The following is a 15,427-nucleotide window of genomic DNA, read 5'->3' as shown; positions in this document are numbered from 1 at the left end:
ATGTGGAGGCATTGGAAAGGGTGCACAGGAGGTTTACCAGGATGTTGCCTGGTATGGTGGGAAGGTCTTATGAGGAAAGACTGAGGGACTTGAGGCTGTTTTTGTTAGAGAGAAGAAGGTTAAGAGGTGACCTAATAGAGGCATACAAGATGATCAGAGGGTTAGATAGGGTGGACAGTGAGAGCCTTTTTCCTTAGATGGTGATGGCTAACACGAGGGGACATAGCTTTAAATTAAGGGGTGGTAATTATAGGACAGATGTCAGATGTAGGTTCTTTCCTCAGAGGGTAGTAAGGGCATTGAATGCCCTGCCTGCAGCAGTTGTGGACTCACCAACTTTAAGAGCACTTAAATGGTCATTGGATAAACATATGGATGATATTGGAATAGTGGAGCTCAGATAGGCTTTAGATTGGTTACACAGGTCAGCACAACATCGAGGGCCGAAGGGCCTGGACTGCGCTGTCATGTTCTATGTTCTAAATGGAACAGGTGCTGGAGTTTGGCGATGAGGGGGTTTTCACAGCAACTTATTTACAATGGAAATGTCAGCCCACTGTTGAATAAACACACTGATCTCCATACAATAGTACAGTGCAAAATCCCAAAAACTATCAAACAAAAATGGGAACACTGGGGATAAAAAGACTTGAAGCAATCACAATGCTCTGGGAAATCAAATGGTCACCTTATTACAGGAAGGATACTGATAAGGTTGAAAGAGCGCAGAGAAGGTTCACAAGGTTGTTGCCGGGATTTGAGAAGAACCAGGGGGTCAGAGAGTCCCTGGATGTCTGCTTGGAATGTCATAATATTCCAAGCATTGGGCCAACTGCTGGTAAATGGTTCAGAGGACATGTTTTTGTGACATGTTGGCACAGACTGGATGGGCCGAAGGGCCCCTTCTTCCCTGTATATGACTTTATAATTTTATAATCCTTTTAAATTATGCTTCAAAATTCCTATCACCCATCAAAGTCTTTCCTTCCGTTCCCCCTGTCGATAGATTATTATTTTTTCTGAACACATTTCTAGTGAGGCATTCCCAATTCTTTTGTTAAAATAAAAACAGATAAAGCACGCAATCTTCAGGGTGAAAGAATGAACATTTTGTGTCTCGTAAGCACGACTCACTCAGGTAACTCAGAAGCAGCAGCAGAGCCCTCATCTCGCTGGGCGATGTTCTAGAAGGGAGAACTCAGAGTTAGGATTGGAGTAAGGGGAGGGGGAGAGACCATTCCAACACAAAATTTCGGACAGCAAATCAACCAGTAAAGGGAGTCAGCTGGACACGTTTCCCTCACTGAATCCCCACGGGTAGAAATTGATGCCACCTCCTGCCCTACCTGTTGCCCCGAAAGACACTGAGTTCACCATCTCACTTTCACTGTTGGATGGAGAAATATTGCAATCAACACTCTTCAATGTAACCGATAAACAGAGATCCCTTGATTTCAATCCTTCCCTGTTTATCTGTTCAATCCCAGTCTCGGTTGGATATATAATATCAAAGAATATTTACAATGCAGGAAACAAAAAGGCTATTCAAGCCCACACCGAGAGCGATCCTACCCAGGTTCCATTATCGTAAACCCCCCCGACACTAACAGGGAATTCAGCTTGTTATAAAAGTCCATTTTAAACCCACTTGCTTACCGGACCCTCCTGAGGCAGTGTCTCGCTGTGTGAGAGAGACAGTGAGTTCCGTCCAACTCCTTCCTCCTCAATGGACAGGTACTATCTGTTTTGAGAGTTGTCATTCCCTGATAAACCACAATCTCTCATTAGGTGTTAGTGACGTGAGACCTGTCAGTATTGCTGCTTGGCTGGAATATTACCAATGGGGACATTATGTTCCATACGCCATAATCCACTCAGTTTCAACAACTTGAGTGAATGTACTCTCGGCTGAGTTTGTTCTGGTCTGTGTTGTGTCAGTGTTGGAGAATTGCTGTTCTGTTTGAATAGACACTCAGTGCTCAGGAGAAAATGTTTGCACATTTTATTCCCCTTCATCACTCACTCCAGGACATGAGTGCAGGAGTTCCTCAGGGTAGTGTCCGAGGCCCATCCACCTTCAGCTGCCTCACTGATGACTACCTTCCAGCCCAAGGTCAGGAGTGAGGATGCTTGCTGATGTTTGGACAATATTTAGTACCGCTTGTCACTCCTCAGCGACTGAAGCAGTCCTTGGCCTTGAAAATGTCCAGCCTCTGCAAACTCAGGGGTCTTACTCTGAGGATAAATGGACAAAACTTTCTGGGCTAAAGCGAGGAGAAGGTTCTTCACCCAGAAAGGTGGTGAAGGTGTGGTTTCGGTGCTGGGGAATGTAGTTGAGGCCAAAACATTGCGTGTTTTCAAGAAGGAATTACAAATAGTTCTAGGGGCTAAAGGCACCGAGGGAAATGAGGGGAAAGGTGGATCAGAATATCGAGTTTGTGTGTGTGTGTGTGTGTGTTTCTGTGTGCGTGTCTGTATATGTGTGTGTGTGTCTGTGGTCTGTACATGTGTGTGTGTGTGTGTGTGTGGTCTGTATGTGTGTATGCGGTGTGTGTGTGTGTTTCTGACTCTGTGTGTGTGGGTTTTGTGTGTGTGTGTTTCTGACTCTATGTGTGTGTGTGTGTGTGTGTTTCTGACTCTGTGTGTGTGTGTGTGTGTGTGTGTTTCTGACTCTGTGTGTGTGTGTGTGTGTATGTGTGTGTTTCTGACTCTGTCTATGTGTGTGTGTGTGTGTGTGTGTGTGTGTGTCAGGGGTTAAACACATACTGAGAACATTGGGCTGTTCAGCTCCGAGCTCGCTGCTGTTGATCAGAATAGGTTCACGTTTAGCAACACATGCAAATAAATATCAGCAAAGGGAAAGAGCAGGTGGGTTGTTTATATGTCCACAGCACACAACATAGTGAGGTCCCCGGCATGATTTCAATGCCCCAGACTGTAGGGGTAGCTTCCTCAGTGTATCGTCTCTGAAATCCCTCCCTGGGGAGGTGAACATGGTTTCTGTTCTGCACTGTTAACTGCGGAATTAAGGCAAGTTCTGCTTTCGGTAGACTGCGCTCCACTGTGTGGGAACATCGAGGAATCAGCCCAGCAACAAAACTGAAGGTCTACAGCGCCGCGATACTCACTACTCTCCTGTATGCCTGTGTATCGAAGGCACGCAAGACAGCTCGATCAGTTCCACGTGACTTGTCTTCGCAGAATATCCGATGGCAAGACAAAGTACCAGACACTGGAGTTCTCTCTGGAGCAAGTCCACCATCAGCCCACACACACTGCTGATGAGTGCAGACCCGGGGGGCAGGTCACGTCACCCGTACGTCAGACCCAAGCAGCTCCTTGTTGGGGAACTCTCTGCTGGAAAACGCTCGCATGGAGGGCAGAAGAAACCTTTCAAAGACACTCACTCAAAGCCTCCCTGAAGTCGCTTGACGTTGACACGACCACCTGGGAAACGCTGGCACAAAACCTGGCGCTGCCTCATCCACAAAGGGCTGTCAAGCTCACGATGCGAGGTGTATTTGCTGAGACACAGCTTAAGTGCGAGCTGCGCAAGTCCAGAGCCGACCAGCGCAACATCTACAGTGTCTACACAAGTCTGTCTGATGTGTGCCAGGACATTCCGTACCCGAATTAGCCCTGATCGGTCATCTTCGGACACACCGCAACCAGCCTCAGAATGGTGTCGAGGTCCCCATCGATGGCGATGGACCCACAACAGTTCTGCGCTGGCGAATGTGGAATAATGTCATACGAGGAGAGACTCAGTCGATGAGGATTGCATTCATTGGAGTTTAGAGAACTGAGGGGCAGCCTCATAACAAATTACAAAACACTAACAGGGCTGAACAGAGTAGATTCAGGAAGAATATTCCCCATTTCGGGGGATTCCTGGAAAAGGTGTCACAGTTTGAGGAGAAGGGCTAAAAAACCACGGAAATCCTACAGGACAGAAAGAGGCCATTTGGCCCATCGAGTCTGCACTGACCACAATCCCACCCAGGCCCTACCCCCACATCCCTACACATTTTACCCACTAATCTACGCATCGCAGGACACTAAGGGGCAACTTTAGCATGGCCACTCAACCTAATCTGTCTATCTTTGGACTGTGGGAGGAAACCCATGCAGACACGAGGAGAATGTGCAAACTCCACAGTGACCCGAGGCCAGGAATCGAACCCAGGCTCCTGGAGTTGTGAAGCAGCAGTGCTAACGCGAGGAAAACTGAGATGAGGAGAAAATCCACTTTGGTAGAAATAATAGTAGGAGGGATTATTATTTAAAGGGCAAAAAGCTGCAGCATGCTACGGTCCAGAGGGACCTGGGGGTCCTTGTGCACGAGTCGCAAAAACCCAGTCTGCAGGTGATCAAGAAGGCGAATGGGATGTTGGCCTTTATAAATGAGGGGGATAGAAGATAAAAGTAGGGAGGTCTTGCTGCAACTGTGCAGGGCACTGGTGAGGCTGCAACTGGAGTACTGTGTGCAGTTTTGGTCCCCTTATTTGCAAAAGGATATATTGGCCTTGGAGGGAGTGCAGAGAAGGTTCACCAGGCTGATACCGGAGATGAGGGGGTTAGACAATGAAGAGAGATTGAATAGACTGGGTCTGTACTTGTTCGAGTTTAGAAGGCTGAGGGGGGATCTTATAGAGACTTACAAGATAATGAAGGGGATGGATAGGGTAGAGGTAGAGAGATCCTTCCCGCTTAGAAAGGAAAACAGAACTAGAGGGCACAGCCTCAAGATAAAGGTGGGAGGGGGCAGTTTAGAACAGAGTTGAGGAGGAACTTCTTCACTCAAAGGGTGGTAAGTCTCTGCAATTCTCTGCCCGTTGAAGTGGTGGAGGCTACCTCCCTGAATATATTTAAGTCACGGGTAGATAGCTTTCTGATAGACAAGGGAATTAAGGGTTTTGGGGAGAAAGCGGGAAAGTGGAACTGATCCACTATCAGATCAGCCATGATCTTATTGAATGGCGGGGCAGGCTCGAAGGGCTAGATAGAACATAGAACACTACAGCACAAACAGGCCCTTCGGCCCACAAGTTGCGCTGATCACATCCATACCTATCAAGCCATAGAACTATCTGTAACTCCCAATCCCATTAAATCCCAGGTACTCATCCAGAAGTCTCTTAAAAGACCCCAGTGAGTTCACCTCCACCACCACCGACGGCAGCCGATTCCACTCACTCACCACCCTCTGAGTGAAAAACTTACCCCGACATCTCCTCTGTACCTGCTCCCCAGCACCTTAAACCTGTGTCCTCTCGTAGCGACCATTTCAGCCCGGGGAAAAAGCCTCAGAGAGTCCATCCTATCTATACCTCTCAACATTTCATAAACCTCTATCAGGTCGCCTCTTATCCTTCCTCTCTCCACGGAGAAGAGACCGAGCTCCCTCAACCTATCTTCATAAGGCATGCCTCCCAATTCAGGCAACATCCTTGTAAATCTCCTCTGCACCCTCTCAATAACTGCCACATCCTTCCTGTAGTGAGGTGACCAGAACTGCGCACAGTACTCTAAGTGGGGTCTGACAAGGGTCTTATAAAGTTGCAGCATTACCTCCCGACTCCTAAACTCAATCCCTCAATAAGTAGATGGCCTACTCCTGCTCCTATTTCTTATGTTCTTCACCCAGAGAGTGGTGAATGTGTGGAATTCACTCCCACGGCATGTAGTCGAGGACAGAACGTTGGGTGATATCAAAAATAAATTAGATATGGTGACAAAGGGATAAAGGGGATATGGGAGGGAAGGTAGGGTAGGGATATTGCATTTGATGAACAGCCACAGTCATAATGAACTGTAATACACATTTGAACCACAGACTGGCCTGTCTACGCTTCTATTCTCTATCTTTATGTGTTGTACAGGATTGAGTTTGGGACGCTGCACGGTGCTGCTTGAATTTTAGTAGTTAAGTAAATATAGGGGGAAAAAAAGGATAACACCTGCAAACTCATTTGTGTAGGCAATTGAGATTTCTCGGGTCAGAAAGCACAACTCTGGGCTGCGAGAGGTTCAGCAGCAGGGATAGATATAGAGGCAATCTAACTGGGCACATTGGGAATCATTGAGTATTCATAGATTATACCCCACACAGCTCATTCATGTGTCAGTGTTGGGCAATGGTCCCACACAAATGCTCCCACAGCTAATCCCAGACACTTTCACCAACCGTGTTTCACTTTAATGTTACACACAGGGACTTTGATGTTCTTTGCCCATCTCAACGGGTGAAAATCAATCAGCATCTCACATTAGAATAGAATAGAAACCCTACAGTGCAGAAACAGGCCCTTCGGCCCATCGAGTCTGCGCCGACTACAATCCCACCCAGGCCCTACCCCCATATCTCTACACATTTACCCACTAATCCCTCTAACCTACACATCCCAGGACACTAAGGGGCAATTTTAGCACGGCCAATCAACCTAACCCGCACATCTTTGGACTGTGGGAGGAAACTGGAGCACCTGGGGGAAACCCACGCAGACACGAGGAGAATGTGCAAACCCCACACAGACAGTGACCCGAGCCGGGAATCGAACCCAGGTCCCTGGTGCTGTGAAGCAGCAGTGCTAACCCACTGTACTACCATGCCGTCCCTACAATGTTGCCATCTCACAGAGTTTAACACTCACACACATAGCCCCAGATATTACACTTCCTCTTGCCACGTTTGCATGTGTTACTGAACGTGTCCTTTGTCCTGTTTCTTTCTGATATGAACACCTCATTGTTCTCACTGAACAGCCATTCTCTGACAAACACCACTTCCTCCTCACTTTGTTTTTTAAGTTGATAGAATGGTCAGAAAATCCCCTGATCTGCTGAGTGGGCGTCTAAGAATTTTCTTCCCAATAGCTTCTCGAATCATTCAGCTTCTCAAAATCAATAATCACCTCCCCCCAATACGAACAGGAGGGGTACATCCTGTGACACATGCGATGTGGGTGGCACAGTGGGTTAGCACTGCTGCTTCACAGCTCCAGGGGCCCGGCTTCGATTCCCGGCTTTGGGGTCACTGTCTGTCTGTGTGGAGTTTGCACATTCTCCCCTTGTCTGCGTGGGTTTGCTCTGGTTTCCCTTCAAAGATGTGCAGGTTAGGTTGACTGGCCATGCTAAAATCACTCCTTAATACGTAGGTTAGAGGGATTAACATAGAACATAGAACACCACAGCACAAACAGGCCCTTCGGCCCACAAGTTGGGCCGATCACTTCTGTACCTACTCAGCCATAGACCTATCTATAACCCCCAATCCCATTAGATCCCATATACTCATCCAGAAGTCTTTTAAAAGACCCCAGCGAGTTCGCCTCCACCACCACCAATGGCAGCCGATTCCATTCACTCACCACCCTCTGAGTGAAAAACTTACCCCTAACATCACCTCTGTACTTGCCTCCCCGCACCTTAAATCTGTGTCCTCTCGTAGCGACCATTTCAGTTCGGGGAAATAGCCTCTGAGAATCTACCCTATCTATTCCTCTCAACATCTTATAAACCTCTATCAGGTCGCCTCTCAACCTTCGTCTCTCCAGGGAGAAGAGTCCCAGTTCCCTCAACCTATCTTCATAAGGCATGCCTCCCAATCCAGGCAACATCCTTGTAAATCTCCTCTGCACCCTTTCAATAGCTTCCACGTCCTTCCTGTAGTGAGGCGACTAGAACTGCGCACAGTACTCCAAGTGGGGTCTGACAAGGGTCCTATAAAGTTGCAGCATTACCTCCCGACTCCTAAACGCAATCCCTCGATTCATGAGGGCCAGTACACCATACGCCATCTTGACCACGTCCTCCACCTGCGAAGCCGATTTAAGAGTCCTTTGGACCCGGACCCCAAGATCCTTCTGCTCTTCAACACAGCTAAGACTCCTACCCTTGATATTGTATTCCTTCATCCCATTGGTCCTGCCAAAATGGACCACTACACATTTATCTGCGTTGAAGGCCATCTGCCACTTCTCCGCCCAGTCTTGCATCCTATCTACGTCCCGCTGCAACTTCTGACATCCCTCCAGACCACCCACAACACCACCAACCTTCGTATCGTCTGCGAACTTACTAACCTATCCCTCCACTTCCTCATCCAGGTCATTTATGAAAATGACAAACAGCAAGGGTCCTAGAACAGATCCCTGGGGCACTCCACTGGTGACCGACCTCCATGCAGAAAAAGACCCATCCACAACCACTCTCTGCCTTCTGCAGGCAAGATGTGGATGTGCCGGCGTTGGACTGGGGTAAACACAGTAAAAAGTCTGACAACACCAGGTTTTAGTCCAACCGATTTATTTGATGGTAAAGTCACAAGCTTTCGAGGGGACTCCCTCTTCGTCAGGTAAAAGAGGGAGGGAGTCTGACGAAGAGGGAGTCCCTTCGAAAGCTTGTGAGTTTACTATCAAATAAATCGGTTGGACTAAAACCTGGTGTTGTCAGACTTTTTTCTGCAGGCAAGCCAGTTCGGGATCCACAAGGCCAAAGCCCCGTGGATCCCATGCCCTCTCACCTTCTCAAGAAGTCTTGCATGGGGGACCTTATCAAACGCCTTGCTGAAGTCCATGTAAACCACGTCTACCGCGCTTCCTTTGTCAATGTGTTCAGTCACATTCTCAAAGAACTCAACTAGGCTCGTAAGGCACGATCTGCCCTTGACAAAACCATGTTGACTATGTCTGATCATTCTAAACTTCTCCAAATGCTCATAAATCTTGTCCCTCAGAAACCTCTCCATCAACTTACCAACCACTGAGGTCACACTCACCGGTCGGTAATTTCCCGGGCTATCCCTGTTCCCTTTCTTGAAAATAGGAACCACATCTGCAATCCTCCGGAACGTCTCCCGTCTCCATCGACAATGCAAAGATGATCGCCAGGGGCTCTGCAATCTCTTCCCTCACCTCCCACAGTAACCTGGGGTACATCCCATCCGGTCCTGGCGACTTGTCTATCTTAATAGAGTTTAAGAGTTCGAACACATCCTCTTCCTTAACATCCACATACTCAATCTTTTCAGACTGCCACAAACCTGTAGTACAATCTCCCAGATCACTTTCCACCGTGAATACCGAGGCAAAGTACTCATTAAGCACCTCTGCCATTTCTTCCGGTTCCACACAGACTTTTCCCCCTTCACCTTTTATAGGTCCTATCCCTTCTCTTCTCATTAGTGGGTAGAATATGTAGGGATATGGGGATAGGGCCTGGGTGGGATTGTGGTCAGTGCAGACTCAATGGGCCGAATGGCCTCTTCCTGCACTGTAGAGTTTCTACGTGTAGGTATAATCCCTGAATACTCAATGATTCCCAACGTGTCCTGGACTCGCCAGTTAGACTGCCTATTCCTGCTGCTGGCCCACAGAACCTCTCACAGCCCAGAGTTGAGTTCTTTCTGACCCAGATCAGGTGCCTGACCCTCCACAACTACAACCATCTTCCCACGTGTCGGGTATGACTCCAACCAGTGGAGAGTTTGTCCCCTGATACCCACTGATTCCAGTTTCACTGGGGTTCCTCGATACCACATCTCACCTCTGGGGTTCAGCTCATTAGTCCATGTTTGAACCAAGACTGTGATTAAGTCAGGAGCTGAGTAACCTTGGAGAAACCCAAGCTGGAAGTCACTGAGTAGGTTATACAAAGAACAAAAGTAGCCTGGGAAACAGGCCCTACGGCCCATCGAGCCCACACCGCCATTTTAACATTACCAGTCCCCCCTCCACCCATCACCCTTATCTATGCTTATGGCATTCCACATTGAGGGAAACTAATTTAGGGACAATTTATTACCTCCAATCAGCCTAATAGCACATCTTTGGGGTGTGGGAGGAAACCAGAGCACCCGGAGAAAACCCACACAAGCACGGGGAGAATACGCAAACTCCCACAGACACCGGCCCAAATCCATGTGTCTGCACAGCAAACAGTGATAGTCACTGAGCTGTCGTGTTGCCCAGTATCTGGTCCAGTTTAAGCGTACACTAACGACATGAAGCACTCGGCTACTCTCGAACATCCAAGAGCAGCTCTTGTACGACCCATCGCGTGTACGCCCCTCGTTGGACAACAGGGCGGACTGACTTAAAACCTGTGAATTAAAAGGGAAAAACATTAGTATCATTCCACACCCTTATACATTACCAGGAACGTCCCAATGCTAATGAACCTTATTTAAAACAATCTCCTATATCCTCCCATCTCCAACCCACTCATGTGCTTGACCAAGTAACTCAAACAACTCCAGCGTGGCTGCCTCCACCACCTTGCTTGGCAGAGCATTCCATACCCCCACGACCTTCTGTGTGAAAAACCTCCCTCTAATATCCATGTTATACCTCTTCCCCCTCACCCTAAGCCCGTGGCCCCTCGTACTGTGCGTCTCTAACACAGGAAATAGCTTCCCACTGTTTACTCTATCTATACCCTTCATAATCTTATATACCTCTATTAGATCCCCCCTCAGTCGCCGTCTTTCAAGGGAAAACAGCCCCAATTTGCTCAATCTTTCCTCATAACCCAGTCCTTCCATACCAGGCAACATCCTGGTAAACCTCCTCTGCACTCTCTCCAGTCTCCACGTCCTTCCGGTATTAAGGCGACCAGAACTGGACGCAGGACTCCAAATGCGGCCCAACCAACGTTCTATACTACTGCAACATTAGACTCCAGCGCTTATACTCTATCCCCCTTCCTATAAAGGCTAACATACCATAAACTTTCTTCACAACCTTCTCCACTTGTACTGCCACCTTCAAAGACTGGTGCGCTTGCACCCCCAGGTCCCGCTGCGTTTCTATACTCTTTATGTGTTTATCCTTTATCATATTACTCCCCGCTACATTATTCCGGCCAAAATGCATCACGTCACATTTATCAGGATTAAACTCCATTTGCCATATATCTGCCCAATATACCAGTATATCTATGTCCTGTTGTATTCCCAGACACTGCTCCTCACTGCCCACTGCTCGGTCAGAATTCCCACAACACCAGGTTAAAGTCCAACAGGTTTATTTGGGAGCAAAATCCACCAGCTTTCGGAAGGCTGCCCCTTCGTCAGTTGAGTGGGGAGTTCTGTTCACAAACAGGGCATATAAAGACACAAACTCAATTTACAAAATAATGGTTGGGATGCGAGTCTTTACAGGTAATCAAGTCTCAAAGGTACAGACAATGTGAGTGAAGAGAGGGTTAAGCACAGCTTAAAGAGATAGAACATAGAACATAGAACATAGAATTCTCTCCAGACAGGACAGTGAGTGAGATTTTGCAAACCCAGGCAAGTCGTTCTGGGGCTTACACATAGTGTAATGAACCCAAGATCCGAGTTCAGAGCGTCCTCATGTGTGCGGAACTCGGCTATCAGTCTCTGCTCAGCGACTCTGCGCTGTTGTGTGTCGTGAAGGCCGCCTCGGTGTATGCTTACCCGAAGATCAGAGGCTGAATGCCCGTGAAGTGTTCGCCAACAGGAAGGGAACAGTCTTGCTGGTGATTGTTGAGCGATGTTCATTCATCCGTTGTCGTAGCATCTGCATGGTCTCCCCAATGTACCATGGCCTCGGGACATCCTTTCCTGCAGCGTATCAGGTAGACAACGTTGGCCGAGTTGCAAGAGTATGTACCGTGTACCTGGTGGATGGTGTTCTCACGTGAGACCCCTTTCCATCACTTTACTGATGATCGAGAGTAGGCTGATTGAGTGGTAATTGGCCAGGTTGGATCTGCTTTTTGTGCATAGGACATAGCTGAGCAACTTTCCACATTGTTAGGTAGATGCCTGTGTAGTCATTGTGCTGGAAGTGTTGACTAGGGGAGCGGCACGTTCTGGAGCACAAGTCTTCAATACTATTTCCAGAATGTTATCAGGGCCCATTGCCCTCACAGTGTCTGGGAGAGGGAGATGAGGGACCTCATTCTGCATTCTGGCAGAAGTCGGACCAGCGACATTTACCAAGAATTGGGGAGCGAAAGATCACCTTCAGTGATAAACAGGAGTTGGAGAATCCCAGATAAACAGCTGAGGGATCTCACTGGTGCGATGCAGCTGAGTGACTGGTGAGCAGGGCACTCAGATCCTTTATGCAAGCTCGAGGTCTCAGCATCACCGCACGCTGCCCTCGAAGCGGCCGCGGGGCTGATGAGACGGTCGCGCACCTCCTTGTGGAACATGCCTTTGCAAAGAAGGCCTGGAGTGAGATGCAGTGGGGGTATTTGTTGAGGTTCGTCCCGAGCAGCTCGGTGACGCAGGACTCTGCGCTCTGCAGGCTGTTTTCCGGGGACACACACCCAGACAAAACATCAACTGCTGCTGGAAGGGTCATCAACTCGGTGAAGGACACACTGTGGTCTGCCCGAAACTTGCTGATCTTCCAGCTGAAAGAACTGTCCTCGACCGAGTGTTGCAGACTGGCACATTCCAAGGTCCAGGACTACGTGCTGAGGGGCAGCCGCCGCAAAGGCACAATGGGGAAAGGCCAGACTCTAAGGCCTTTTAACGGAGGGAGACCGAGGGCCCGGGAACTGCAGAACACTCTCGACCTGCGTAACTGTGTGCCAATCTGAGCAATAACGGCACACAGTAATTTTTGAGGCATGGATATAGTCTTAAGTTTTGCGATGTAATGACTGTAATTTGTACAGAACTGTAAAAAGTTTTAATTCTGCACTGTATGCAATTCAAAGACATGTAGATTTGCAATGGTTTATTTGAGATTTTTATGAATAAAGTATATTTTTGAAAAAAAAACAACGAAAGGGCATTGACGTGCTCCTACTGCCAGAGGTTGTTAATTAGGGAGCAATCTCGTCTCCCTGACAATGTTGTCTGGGGGAAGTGTGTCCTGCTGCGGTTCCTCACAAGCCGCAGTGTTCGGATAGAGCAGCAAGTGGATGCACTGCGGAGTGGAGGCAAAGAGTGTGATAGACTTTATCGCGAGGGGGATAGAATATAAAAGCAAGGAGGTCTTGCTGCAACTGTACAGGGCTTGGTGAGGCCGCAGCTGGAGTACCGTGTGCAGTTTTGGTCACTGCACTTGCGCAAGGATATATTGCAGGGGCTGCAGAGGAGGTTCACTAGGCTGATACCGGAGATGAGGGAGTTGGACTATGAAGAGAGACTAAATAGACTGGGTCTGTACTCATTGGAGTTTAGAAGGATGAGGGGGGATCTTATAGAGACATATAAGATAATGAAGGGGATGGATAGGATAGAGGTAGAGAGATTCTTCCCGCTTAGAAAGGAAAGCAAGACGAGAGGGCACAGCGTCAAGATTGGGGGGGGTGCAGTTTAGATCGGAGTTGAGGAGGAATTTCTTCACTCAAAGGGTGGTGAATCTCTGGAATTCTCTGCCTGTTGACGTGGTGGAGGCTACCTCGCTGAATATATTTAAGTCACGGGTAGATAGGTTTCTGATAGACAAGGGAATTAAGGGTTATGGGGAGAAAGCGGGAAAGTGGAACTGATCCACTTCAGATCAGCCATGATCTTACTGAATGGCGGGGCAGGCTCGAAGGGTTAGATGGCCCTATTCCTGCTCCTATTTCTTATGTTCTTACATCACAGGCAGGTGGGGGGTGGGGGGGAGGTGGGGATGGAGTGGGGACCTTCAAACTCTGTACAGACAGTTACCAAGCCAGGAATCAAACCCAGCTCTCTGGATCTGTGAGGCAGCAGTGCTAACAATTGTACCAGCGCACTGCCCGTTTATTACACAATAATTTGTTCAATTTAAGACTGAAAGAGTGATAGTGTTTGAGCTGGCACAAAGAGAGGTAAATTGGCAGCTTTGAATTGTGCATTGTGACATTGAACTACTGATTTGATAAAACATTCCCGGATGGTCAACAGCGTTGCGCCTGGAGTGAAACATCATATCCTCAGATTAACACATTTAACCATTTCCATCGCACCCATGAAACTATCTAGATGCTTTTTAAAAGACAAAATTGTACCCGCCTCTACTACTACCTCTGGCAGCTCGTTCCAGACACTCACCACCCTCTGTGTGAAAAAAGTGCCCCTCTGGACACTTTTCTATCTCTCCCCTCTCACCTTAAACCTATGCCCTTTAATTTTAGGCTCCCCTATCTTTGGGAAAAGATATTGAGTTTTTACCTTGTCTACGCCTTTCATTATTTCATAGACCTCTATAAGATCACCCCTCAGCCTCCTACACTCCAGTGAACAATGTCCCAGTCTATCCAGCCTCTCCTTATAACTCAATCCATCAAGTCCCGGTAGCATCCTAATAAATCTTTTCTGCACTCTTTCTAGTTTAATAATATCCTTTCTATAATAGGGTGACCAGAACTGCACACAGTATTCCAAGTGTGGCCTTACCAATGTCTTGTACAACTTCAACAAGACGTCCCAACTCCTGTATTCAATGTTCTGACCGATGAAATCAAGCATGCCGAATGCGTTCTTCACCACTCTGTCCACCTGTGACTCCACTTTCAAGAAGTTATGAACCTGTACCCCTAGATCTCTTTGTTCTGTAGCTCTCCTCAACACCTTACCATGAACCGAGTAAGTCCTGCCCTGGTTCAATCTACCAAAATGCATCACCTTGCATATGTCTAAATTAAACTCCATCTGCCATTTGTCAGCCCACTGGCCCAATTGATCAAGATCCCATTGCAATTGGAGATAACTTTCTTCACTGTCCACTATACCACCAATCTTATTCTCATCTGCAAACTTAATAACCGTGCCTCCTATATTCTCATCCAAATCATTAATTTAAGTAACAAATAACTGTGGACCCAGCACTGATCCCTGAGGCACAGCACTGGTCATAGGCCTCCAGCTTGAAAAAAAACTCTCTACAGCCACCTCTGATTTCTATCAAGAAGCCAATTTAGATACCTCACCATGGATCCCGTGAAATTTAACTTTATGCAACAACCTACCATGCGGTACTTTGTCAAAGGCCTTGCTGAAGTCCATGTGGACAAAGTCAACTGCACTGCCTCATCTACCTCCTTGGTTACATCTTCAAAAAACTCAATCAAATTTGTGAGACATGATTTTCCACTCACAAAGCCATGCTGACTGTCTCTAAACGCCTGTAGATCCTGTCTCTCAAAATACCTTCCAACAATTTACCCACCACAGATGTGAGGTTCACAGGTCTATAGTTCCCAGGCTTTTCCCTGCAGACCTTTTTAAACAAAGACACAACATTTGCCACTCTCCGATCTTCAGGCACCTCACCCGTGACTATTGATGATTCAAGTATCTCTGCTAATGGACCTGCAATTTCCTCCCTGGTCTCCCACAATGTCCTGGGATAAAGATCATCAGGTCCCAGGGATTTATCTAACTAAATGCGCTTTAAGACTTCCAGCACCACCTTCTCTGTAACATGTATACTCAAGACATCACTATTTATTTCCCCAAGTTCCCGAACAT

At 47.6% G+C, this 15,427-nt stretch overlaps 1 protein-coding gene across 14 annotated transcripts in view; it reads right to left on the bottom strand.

The window, feature by feature from the left end:
- The window catches only part of LOC145338595 (uromodulin-like), a 113,263-nt gene that overhangs the window by 46,937 nt on the left and 50,899 nt on the right, over positions 1-15,427 (bottom strand). For 3 of the 14 annotated variants that reach the window (XM_080182967.1, XM_080182963.1, XM_080182968.1), the window contains one exon: positions 1,135-1,184. The exons of 9 other annotated variants lie outside the window; for them this stretch is intronic. In XM_080182967.1, the coding sequence (XP_080039093.1) occupies positions 1,135-1,168 (34 nt within the window). In that variant the 5' untranslated portion in view covers positions 1,169-1,184. Of the gene's footprint in view, positions 1-1,134; positions 1,185-1,656; positions 2,357-15,427 lie in introns of those variants that run through there. 2 more of the 14 variants (XM_080182969.1, XM_080182957.1) reach the window with 2 other exon arrangements.

This window comes from Carcharhinus amblyrhynchos, unplaced genomic scaffold (assembly GCF_965287045.1).
Source record: "Carcharhinus amblyrhynchos unplaced genomic scaffold, sCarAmb.v2.hapA chromosome_104, whole genome shotgun sequence".
NCBI classification, from domain to species: Eukaryota; Metazoa; Chordata; class Chondrichthyes; order Carcharhiniformes; family Carcharhinidae; genus Carcharhinus; species Carcharhinus amblyrhynchos.
Note: the sequence above shows the minus strand (reverse complement) of the source record. Positions and strands in the feature narration are given on the sequence as shown.